The sequence below is a fragment of the Lathyrus oleraceus genome, chromosome 3 (genome assembly GCF_024323335.1).
Source record: "Lathyrus oleraceus cultivar Zhongwan6 chromosome 3, CAAS_Psat_ZW6_1.0, whole genome shotgun sequence".
Classification (NCBI taxonomy): Eukaryota; Viridiplantae; Streptophyta; class Magnoliopsida; order Fabales; family Fabaceae; genus Lathyrus; species Lathyrus oleraceus.
In genome coordinates, this window is record NC_066581.1 from 10,950,507 (window position 1) to 10,961,415 (window position 10,909).

Sequence of the window (10,909 nt, forward strand, 5' to 3'; positions counted from 1 at the left end):
TAGAGACCTTAAGAAGGCTATCATACGAGGCTTCCAGTCATCATAATTAGAGCCATCCAACATGGGTGATCTGTTTGAGTGTCATAAATCCTTGTCCATGGTACTAGAAAGTAACTTCCCTAGATCTCACCCAGAAATTCACAGGCAGGGTGCCTGCTCTGATGCCAATTGAAATTCTAGTTATCAGACTTTGGATGTCACACTGGTTGTTATGACATCCAATTCTGCACTGACAGGGATTATGCAGAACTTAACAGTAAGTGCAGTAAATAACACAAGTAATTGTTCACCCAGTTCAGTCCAACATGACCTACGTCTGGGGGCTACCAAGCCAGGGAGGAAATCCACTATTAGTAGTATCAATTCAAAGCTAAACTCACCCGTTTACAACTTATCACTTAATCCCTACCCAATGCAATTTCAATCTTAACCTAAGATCAAAGTTCCTACTCACTCCCCCTCAATCACCTCAGTGATTACTATCTTTAAACAATATTAAAGACAAGTTGAAGTCACACTTCAAACAACTCTTGATTGTGCTTCACAGCTTTAATCAAGATACACAACACTCACGCTTAAAAGCTTTGAGTGACACAACACTTACAACTCAATGAACACCCTATGCCAAAGCTATCATCTACTTGATAATGACTTGGCTTACAAGATACGTCTAATACAAGACTCACAAAAATACAGCAGTGAAGTATGATGGACACACTTAATCTTCACGCCTCAAAATCCCTGAAACTGAATGAAGGAACGCCTTCCTTTTATATTGCAGTATCCTGGGCTTTTGCACCTGTATTCTCCTGAATTTAAGGTCACACAAGTTTCCATAAATTCAACATTTAGGTTACTAACAAATAGGCTATTTGTTAGGTTCATTGAATGTAGATTGGTTGTTGGTTTCCTGGTTTTTCTCTAAGCTGTTGACTTCCTGAAGAATAGCCTGAGAAAAAGCTGAAACAGAAAACTGAACAACCTACAATATAGCATATGCTGTCAGGCATGAATGTCACGACATTCAGCTTGACATCAAGGTTCATATGCTGAGTCTGTTTTTCCAGAAAACAGACTGTACAATTTTGCTGACCTGTACATGATCAAAATGACCATACTACAGTGAAAGCTTACATTAATAAATGTCAAAGTGTCCAACTTAACATTTACACAATTGGCCTTAAGTTAGTTCTGTTATTCTTTTTGAAGAACAAACTAAGTTACATGCTGAAGTATAGCAGAACACCACTCTGTCTAATCTTCAGCAGCTGCTGTCAATGATGAAAGTCATAACATCCAGTTTGACTTTCAGTCAGTAGGCCTTATGCCAGGTCTGGTCTTTCCTTGATAACCAGACTGGAAATAAATACTAAGTTCTAACAGAACTCCTGCTGTCCTTAGTATCTGTTGACAGGTATGAATGTCACAGCATCCAGTTTGACATTCAATAAAACCTGTGTTAGCTAGTCCTGCAGTAACTACAATGTAGTCACATCTACATGTCATGACATCAGTCAAGACATTAGTAACCATCTAGTGTTTTACCATATAATGCAGCCAATTAAACACCTACAATTTCCTAGTCAGACCTTGATCACCTTTAATTATTCTGACTTGTCCATCTGCTATAGGGTACTTCACGGTTAAATAAATAGTGGATAATACAAACTTTGGAGCCTTGAACATCGGCCTTCCGACAATGATGTTGTAAGGTGGTGATGTGTTCACTATTGGGTATCTCACTTTGATGCCTTTGGCGTTGCTTCCACTTCCAAAGACAGTCATGATGGGTAGGTGTCCCAATACCCGAACTTGCTCCTCGGAGAAACCGACTAGGGTACCTTTAAAGGGTAACAACTCGGATATATTTATGTTCATGCCTTTGAAAGCATCCCAGTATAGTATGTCAGTTGAGCTACCCGGGTCGATCAACACCCTATTCACGCTCCAATCATGGATTTGTAATTTTATGACCATCAGATCATTCTCATGCGCTAGTACCCCTTCTTTGAATCCTGTCTTGAAAAACCGATGACAATTGGTCTTCCTTCCTTTTCTAAGAGCAGATTCTGTGACACATGCATTACTAATCAGGCATATCTTTTTCTGACCAAGCTTGTTTCTCCTCCACCAGCGAAACCTTCTGAGATGGTGTTAAGCATATGTCGGCCCATCTGGGTCTCACGCACTTCCTCAATGTTTTTTCTTTCTTGGCATAGAGATTATCTGAATTTGGATCTCTCTTTGAAGGGCTTCTCTTTCCTGCTGATCCTTCTACCTCCTTTACATAAGACATTAAATGGCCTCTTTGGATCAGGATCTCGATTTCTCTCTTTAATTAATGACAATCTTCAATATGGTGGCCTTTCAAGCGATGATAGGCGCACCATACTTCCTTATCCTTTCCTAGCACATCATTGACCCTCTTTATATGAGTAGGTTATGGTACTAGCTTGATATGATACACCTCTCTCAAAATGTTAGCATGTTTTGCATTGAGAGGAGTAAAGTTCTCGGTGAAGTTATCATATAGCCTCAGGGAAGGTTTTGTTGTCGACCTTTCCCTCGACCAATGCTTATGGTGTTGCTTCCTGAGACCGGATCCTTCATGCCTAGATTGTGTCTTTTCTTTATCATCCTGGGATCTTTTCTCCATATTTCTTTCCTCCCCCTTGATATAACATTATGCTATGTTTATGACTTCTTCCATGCTAAGGTTGTTTTCTATGCCAACGATTCATTGAAGTGGCCGACCTTCAAGCCGTTTTGGAAGACTCTCATGAACATCTCTTGATTTGGATGGGAGACTTTTATAGTCTCTTCACTGAACCGCTTCATATATTCTCTGAGGGACTCTGAGGGTCTCTGGAAGACGTTGAACGGGCTGGTGATAGTCACCTTTCTATGTTTGTTGGCAGATAAATGTTGCACCATCTTCCTGGTTAGATCTTGGTAACCGGTAATTAATAATCTAGGAAGACTCATATACCAACGTAATGTCACATCTTTGAACGTTCCCTCCATAAGCTTGCATTTCAAGGAGTCAGAAGCCTCGACTATTTCCATTTGATTGTTAATTGATATTATGTGCTCCTGAGGATCACTTTTGCCACTGAAGGACGACAAAGGTGGTGGTTTGAAGTTTTCTAGGACTTGATTGCCCCAAATTATCTCTAAGAGAGGTTGAGGATCAAGGAGATTCTCCTCCTCTTCATCTTCCTTAGTGTTTTGTGACTATTGCAGTATGTAACACTTTCCTGTAGAGATTTGTTTTGTTGTTGTAGATTCTTCACAAAAAGTTCTGCCATGTCAGATGGGGTGTGAGGTTTACTCATGCTAGGATATGATCCAGACATTTTATTTCTATGGTGAAAATGTATTATTTTGTGACGCCTGGGAAAGTTTTACCGATGTCCCACGGTGGGCGCCAAATATTCTTGATAAACATTATTTGATTAATCTCTCTGAGGCAAGTCATGTGAGATCACAAGCGTCCTGTCTGTAGGAGATATTTGTTGTCTGCCTTCTTCCTCGATGGAAAGCCCTTTTTATATCAGTCATGCCACAAAGGGCCATTTAAGAAATGTCCATTCGGATCCCATGTTTAAGTGATCTTTGGTAATGTTCTTCGTCCTCTTTAAGGCTCATGTAACGTCTCGTTTATCATCTTATGTAACTCGTGTGTAATCATGAAGTTGTCTTGTAACCGTCGTGAATGACTATTCATGTCGTCCTCTAACACCATTGAGAGAGCAGGTCCGACCTACTCATGTCGTTCACCAGCGTTCTTATGGGACCAAGACCGACTTGTTCATGTTATATAAAAAGACTCTCATTGTCCGGGATCCAGATTGCTCATGTTTATGCATATCGGCATGTTTGATCCATCCTACTCAGCCTCAACAACTCGGTCTTGGGAATTCTGGGATGTACAAGGAGTTATAAAGGTTTGGTCGAAAAATAAAAATACCTACTCCTCTCCCCAAGAATTGATCTTGAGAGTATCCAATAAATTTAATAGTTTTGAGTAAGTTGAACTCTCGAACCCCTTTATACAAGGAAAAATGAAGTTTGTGGCTAACGTCCGACCAAACAGCAAACACATGAAGCGATGAGTCTTCCTTCCAAATAATTAATCGAAGCAGTTAGTCTCCTTTCCACAATCTTGGAACGATTAGTCTTCAAACTTCAAACAAACTTTGGGAGCTTTTAACACCGGGGTGAGCTCTCGAATCGAAACTTGGTTTTATACCAGGCTAACCAAAAACCTGTGAGATGTTACCACCGAGCTAATCTTGAACCAAAACAAACTTTTAACACCGAGTTAAGCTTTAATTGAAACCTAGTTTTATTTCGGGCTAACCAAGAACCCATAAGATTTTATCACAGGCTTATCTCGAACCTTGAAAGCTTTCGGACGAACTGACCTTTCGAACTTAAACAGAGACTTGATCACACAATTTCTAAACCAAAGCTTTTTACGATTTTAGCTTCGAACCCAAACAATCCCTAAATGGATAAAATGTACAACCAAGGTAAAAGAAAAAACTTCCTTTGTGAACTTACACAACTACCTTTTTAGAATTACAGTTTCCTCAATCGTAAACTGACTTTCTCAAAAAGAACATCGATTAAATTTTTAGTGAAAGAAAGCAAACAAAAAAATTTTAAGAGAGTGAGAAGTGAGAATGAACTCATGTTTTCTAGATGTTGAAAAATGTGAGAAGAGACTTATTTATAGGCTATAGGTTAACATAAAAAAGACAAACATTTAAGACAAAAAATGATGTGACAATCAATTGACCTATGCTAATTGATTAGTGAGCTTAAATGGTAAGAAAACATATGTAGTTGTTACCAGTCATTAAGGCGATGTCCTAATCGATTAGGATGCATTTTTTAACTTCTCCAATCGATTGTCATAAGGTGTCAATCGATTGGCAATAGCAAAAATGTGTCCATATCATTTATAATAGTTCTTAACGGTACGACTTCAAGACATTTTTTAAATGTTTTCTTAAGAAAAATAGGTTTGAAAATTGTATATGTGTGTGATTTAGTCATGCACTTTTACGAGAAAGCCCTTATGATTTTACAATGCATTCACTCAGACATTCGGGGTTGACTTTCATATGCTTCTAAGACTTATCATGTTTCATTCTTTTATAGACAATCTTAGTTTATTTTGAGATAAGGGTTGAATTATATTTCATTTGGTTGTCATTATAGGAGAGTCAAGTCCATCAAATCCCAATTGCATCTTTAAAATTTTGGATTTTTTTGAGTTCTTTTTTTAAAAAAACGATATTTTATTATCGGAAAAATCTAATATTTTTTAAAATTTTCTGATATTTTCTTAAAATTTCCAATAAATGTAATAAAAAATCTCAAAAAAAAATTAGTGAGGACATAAAGGTAATGGCATTCATAATGTGAGAGTCTCAAATCAAATTCAAATGAGAGGTGACAAGATAAATTCTCATAACTTTACCTATGTTGTAGTTAGTTTTATAAGTACTACTAGAAATATTGAAGCCCACGATCTGGCCGGGCGTGCTAAAATTTGTGCTAAAAGCTAAAGTTTCTTGAGCTTCAAAGGAGTCACCCTCATGTTTTCCTTTCTTCTTAATGAATGAGTAGCTTACCCGTCAAAAAAAAGTAGTACCATCAACATTACTTCAAAGAAAATTCACCATTCCTAGAGATACTATAAAAGGCATGAATATTTTTTCTAGAGTTTTAGCTTAAACTGTGTTAAACTGTGCTGTACTGGTAAACACTAAAGAGTGCAATCTTGTAAGCCACAAGTGATCCAAAAGATATTCAATTATGTGCGTCTAACATTAAATTTTTGTCACGTATTTACTCCTAAATGTAACTATGACAAGAATAAATGAGATGAGATGGGTGAAGCAATAACTTCCTGACAGGTTAAGATGGTCATCCACCAACGGCAACTACTTAAACAACTTGTGTGACAGATTTCACCTACCAACTATGACTATAATAGAAACCATTTATGACACCTTTCAGACTGCTCTTAAACATCACACGAGACTTTCCAAATTAAGACCCCTTCATGGATCTAGTGTGTACCACTGCTGCAATTTCATTTACTCGGCCAAAAAAGGCAGACCAAATCAGATGCCAAAATTCATTTCTGTGAAAGTTTTATGAATTGAAAGCATGTTGCAATCTGCAAAACAGTTATTATTGACAACAATCCAGAGGACCACATCAATTGCTGATTTTGTAATCCTTTGGCACTTATTATATACAGAATGATTTCATAGAAAATGTGGGGGGGTAAAATTCAAAAAATGAAACACATAAATAGACCAAAATACTACTCCTAATTAACTGATGCTCATCATTCTGCCTAGGAAAAGAAAACTATAAGGAAATATAAATGAATGGATATGAATAATTCCCCTCCCACACTCTAATTCAAATTATTGACCTCATGATCCACAGGCAAAGCTTTACTCAAAATACAGTTGATTTGAAGTTTGGTCAAAACTTCTGAGCAATACGACAAACTCGACCAATCCAAAATCATACCAGTTTACCGTTGATTTAGGAAAGTGACTATATTTAGCATCCTCGATTGACAAGTTTTGACTATCTTGCCCGTGAACTCAAAAGCTTCTGAGCTATTCTATCTTTTGATGTTACTTTCTTTTTCAGCATGGATGCGAGACTTGCTTTCTTGTCTCTGTTTGTCATCTCATCATCTTCTCCAAAGACGTCTGATCTTGAAGTCGAAGCCAATGCAGCATCTCGTAAAACTGCATCATTGTGTTCCCGAATTTTAGCAAGTTTTGCACGTTTCAATGCCTGTTTATCAATCTCTCTCTTCTTGGACGCCTCTTTGTCTGTTTCACGAACATTCTTTACTGCTTGTTTTGCTAACTGCTCTGCTAAATCAGTCTTCATATTAACATTCACATCATCTGAAGGACTTGGTTTAAGTGGCCTCCCTTCATCATCTCGGGGGATGATAGGTCCATGAAATGGACAGTTTTTCATATCTCTCCTCTGACAGATTCCCCCTTTCCTCAGTGGAGCACGGCATGGTTGGATCTCAATTTGCTTTTCTTCATAAGGCATTGCCGGAACACTCAATTCAGCAATTTTCTCTGATGGAATAACCGCATCATCATCTACCCTACCCCAATGACTTTCAATATCCAAGCCCCGCTGGTTGGCCATAAAAACCTTGCTCGAACCCCAACTATCCAAGTGAGAACCCCATCTTACCACAGGAGCTTTGGTCAAAAGTTTACTCCTCGCAGGGTTTGACTCAGATTCATTTCCTCCATGAAGTTGGTTGTTAGTGTTAGAGCTTTTAGAATCTTTAGCGCATGAACCAATATTATCACTACTCATATTATGGGAAGTTGATGCCAAGGCAGGATGTTTCTTTTTCTTACCGGGCGTACTAGATGATTCAGGATGTTTCTTTTTCTTATCGGGCGTATTAGATGAGCCATGATGTTTCTTTTTACTATCGGGCGTACAAGGTGAGGTTTCAATGGATACAGGATCACCCTCTTCCCAAAAATCTTCTTCCCCGTCAAGTTTTGATGTGTTTAGAAGAGAACAACCTGCCTCCTCACATTTCTTTTTAATGGATTTCAGACGGTTTTGAATATCAATGAATTCCTTCAAAGTAGAATCTCTAAATCTATTGTCAGCTACTTCAACTCTTACCAGAACAGAAACCCATTCTTGGATGGAAACCAAGTGCTTTGTCACCAGAAGTTTGTACAGCTCTCTCAATGCATCAAAAACTACCTTGTTATCGCTGCTCTCATAAACTTTTTCCTCTTCATCCAATGCTTCGCGACGAAGCTGCTGCAGCTCCAAAGAGCGAAAGTCATTAAGCTCTTCATCGTCTAAGATATCATTTGACTCAAGCTCCTGTTTTGAATGCAAAATCTCTAAACACTCATCAATCTCATCCAACGTAGACAATATCTCTCCCTTTATCGAAGAGAATATATCTTTCAAAGATTCATACTTATTCAACAAAATCTCTTTCGACTTCCTCTCCCTCTCCCTTCTCTCTTGCCGAATCCTCTCCGCATTAGCTTGTATATTAGGAAACTGAAGCCTGAGTGTATTCTTCAAATAATCATAACCCAGTCTAAGCTGTCTGTAATGAACCCCAAAGGAAACATTCCACTTCTCCAAAGATTCAATGGCCTTTGAACGCAAAAGGGATGCAACTGACGGAGGAGCAGGAAGCGGCAAACTTCTCCGAAACCCAACACTCAAGGTCATTAACTGATCCAAATTCTCAACAACAAGGGTCCTAAAAAGCTTTGAACGCATGAAGAGTTCATCAACTATTTGAAATGCAAGGTACCTAACCTGCAACGCATATCAGTCCATATCAATCTGGGGATCTCAATTAGAGAATTCATTCCAAAATCAAATACGATTTCATAATTTTATCATGCTGATACAATCAATCAGAGTAATACCATATCAGTTCTCATTCAAAATGAAAGTGATTGATAAAAATTCAATTAACCCTAATTGGAAACGAGAATTGATAATTGGAAAAGGGAAAGACGAACCTGGGAGTGGTCGCGCTTCATGAGATCCATTAGGGTTTGGGAAGCTAAACGGAGCTCCGAATCGGAATAGCGGACCACCATTTTGATGGCTTTGAGGAGACGGTGATCAACATCCGGTGCGGTGGAGTTTGTTGCCCTTTCAATCAAAGCCCTAACCTTCAACTCTTTTCTATAGCCTTCTTGTTTTTCTTCTTCTTCCATAACTATTCAATTCAAATCTCACAGTATCAGTTTTTGAATTGAAAAACCCTAAATTTATAATATCCCATTTCATGGTCAATTGCTCCTTTCTTGCGCGCTACATCAGCTCCTTCCGTTTCACCATGCACGACATAACCGACTGTCGTTTTTGCCCATGGAAATATTTTTTATATTCGTAAACATGAAAAAAGTATATATTATTAATTAACTTTACTTTTTCTTTTTCTTTTTTTAAGGAAAGACACTAGTGTGGATAAGACACTAGTGTGGATAATAGTCATACATTGGTCGAAAGTATGGAGACTTGAACATTTATAAGATAGAAAACTCACTCATCTATCACTTTAAGGTTTTTGGTAAATATGTGATGTGTCTTTTACAAAAATTTTGCTCTTAAAAGAAAAGAAATCTTACCATGTTCAATACTCCTCTAGTAAAAGAAAAGAGAGAATATGAAAATAAGGATTTTATTATTGAAAAATGATTGTATTACAAACTAATTTATATATGTATGTACTTATATATAAAATTATTTGACTATTAAGTAACAAATATAACAAACTAAGTAACAAACCCTAAAATCTAATTAACTTTGTGCTTGGGTCACACACAACTTGAATTATATCTTATATCTCAACATATCTCATATAATCCAAGTTGTTGAACATATGATAATCATAGTCAATCTGAACAATTTCTAATTTCTTTTTCAAATTCAAGAATTTGTCAATCTTTAATCCTTTGGTAAAAATGTCGGTCAACTGTGCTTCACTTGAGCAATGTCTCACTTCAAGTTCACCTCGATTTACCTTCTCCCTAAAGAAATGAAATCTAGCTTCGACGTGCTTACCCCTTCCATGCAAAATTAGATTCTTCGCAAGATTTATGGCTAACTTGTTGTCGATATGCAGCACCAGAGGTTTCTTCACTTCGACAACTATTTCTTCAAGCATACATTTGATCCAAATTGTTTGACACGTAGCATAGGATCATGCTATATATTCAGCATCAGACAATGATAATGCCACCATAGGTTGCTTTCTCGAGCACCATGAGATTGGGGCACCAAACACTTGAAAGAAATAACTAGTTGTGCTTCTTCGATCTTCCTTATCTCCACACCAATCAGCATCTTAAAAGTAAATAATCATAGCTTATTTGCTTCCAGTGTCTCGTCGAAATAGAATTCCATAGTTTATCGATCATTTTAAGTATCTCAGGATTCTTCTTGTAGCCTTCATGTGTGACACCATTGGTTCACTCATGTATCTTCTCACTAATCCGAATGAGAAACTTATATCAGGCCGACTCTTACACATATATCTCAGAGATTCGACAATTTATTTAAACAAAGTTGCATCGACTTTGTCTTCCTCTTCATGCTTCTCCAACTTCAAATTTGGTTTGACGGCGAAGATGGAGGAGTCGAATCATCCATCCTTTATCTCTAGAGTATCTCTTTGACATACTTTTTTTGATGTAGCAACATGCCTTACTTCGATATTTGAAATTTCATTCCTAGGAAATAAGACAAGTTTCCCAGATCTGACATTTCAAATTCCTTCTTCATCAGCTCTTTGAACTTCGACAAGTTCTTCAAGGTACTTCTAGTTATAAACAAGTCATTGACATATAAATAAATGGTTGTTATGTCTTATGCCACAACCTAAACATAGAAACCATACTCAGATTTGCATTTGATAAATCTCAATTCAACTAAGTATGAGTCAATCTTCTTGTTCCATGCCCTAGGTGCCTGCTTGATACCATAGAGCATTTTATGCAACTTGTATACTTTCCTTGCTTCCTCCTGAATCACGAACTCGGGAGGTTGTGTGACATATACCTCTTCATTGAGAGGACCACTCAAAAATGATGATTTCATATCTAAGTAAAATGTCGATCAGCCATGCTTGCATGCCAAGGCAACAACTATTGGACGAACTCTAGTTCTTTAAGGCATTTGACTAGTACTCACTACACCATCTTCTACTTCGATTGTGTCAGGCATGTCAGCAGTTGCTTCGACTTCGACTGGAATATCGAAAATATCTTTGAATTTGTTACTTGCTTTGTCGGAATCATATCTCATCAATGACTTATTTATTGAATCACTTGAATTC

General features: G+C 37.5%; 1 protein-coding gene across 1 annotated transcript; it reads right to left on the minus strand.

Annotated features, from left to right (window-relative positions):
* Positions 1-6,133: 6,133 nt before the first annotated feature.
* LOC127132111 (UV-stimulated scaffold protein A homolog) lies at positions 6,134-8,951 on the minus strand. The gene is made up of 2 exons (XM_051060980.1): positions 8,586-8,951; positions 6,134-8,376 (listed from the first exon to the last, which is right to left on the minus strand). The coding sequence occupies exons 1-2, from the start codon at positions 8,784-8,786 to the stop codon at positions 6,622-6,624; spliced, it is 1,956 nt and encodes a 651-aa protein (XP_050916937.1). The 5' UTR covers positions 8,787-8,951; the 3' UTR covers positions 6,134-6,621.
* Positions 8,952-10,909: the final 1,958 nt, after the last annotated feature.

Excerpts from the sequence above, each read along its gene's own strand:
- LOC127132111 (XM_051060980.1), bottom strand. The coding sequence starts at position 8,786 with ATGGAAGAAGAAGAAAAACAAGAAGGCTATAGAAAAGAGTTGAAGGTT. Across the intron at positions 8,377-8,585 it reads TGAAGCGCGACCACTCCCAG|GTTAGGTACCTTGCATTTCA; the intron begins GTTCGTCTTTCC and ends TATGCGTTGCAG.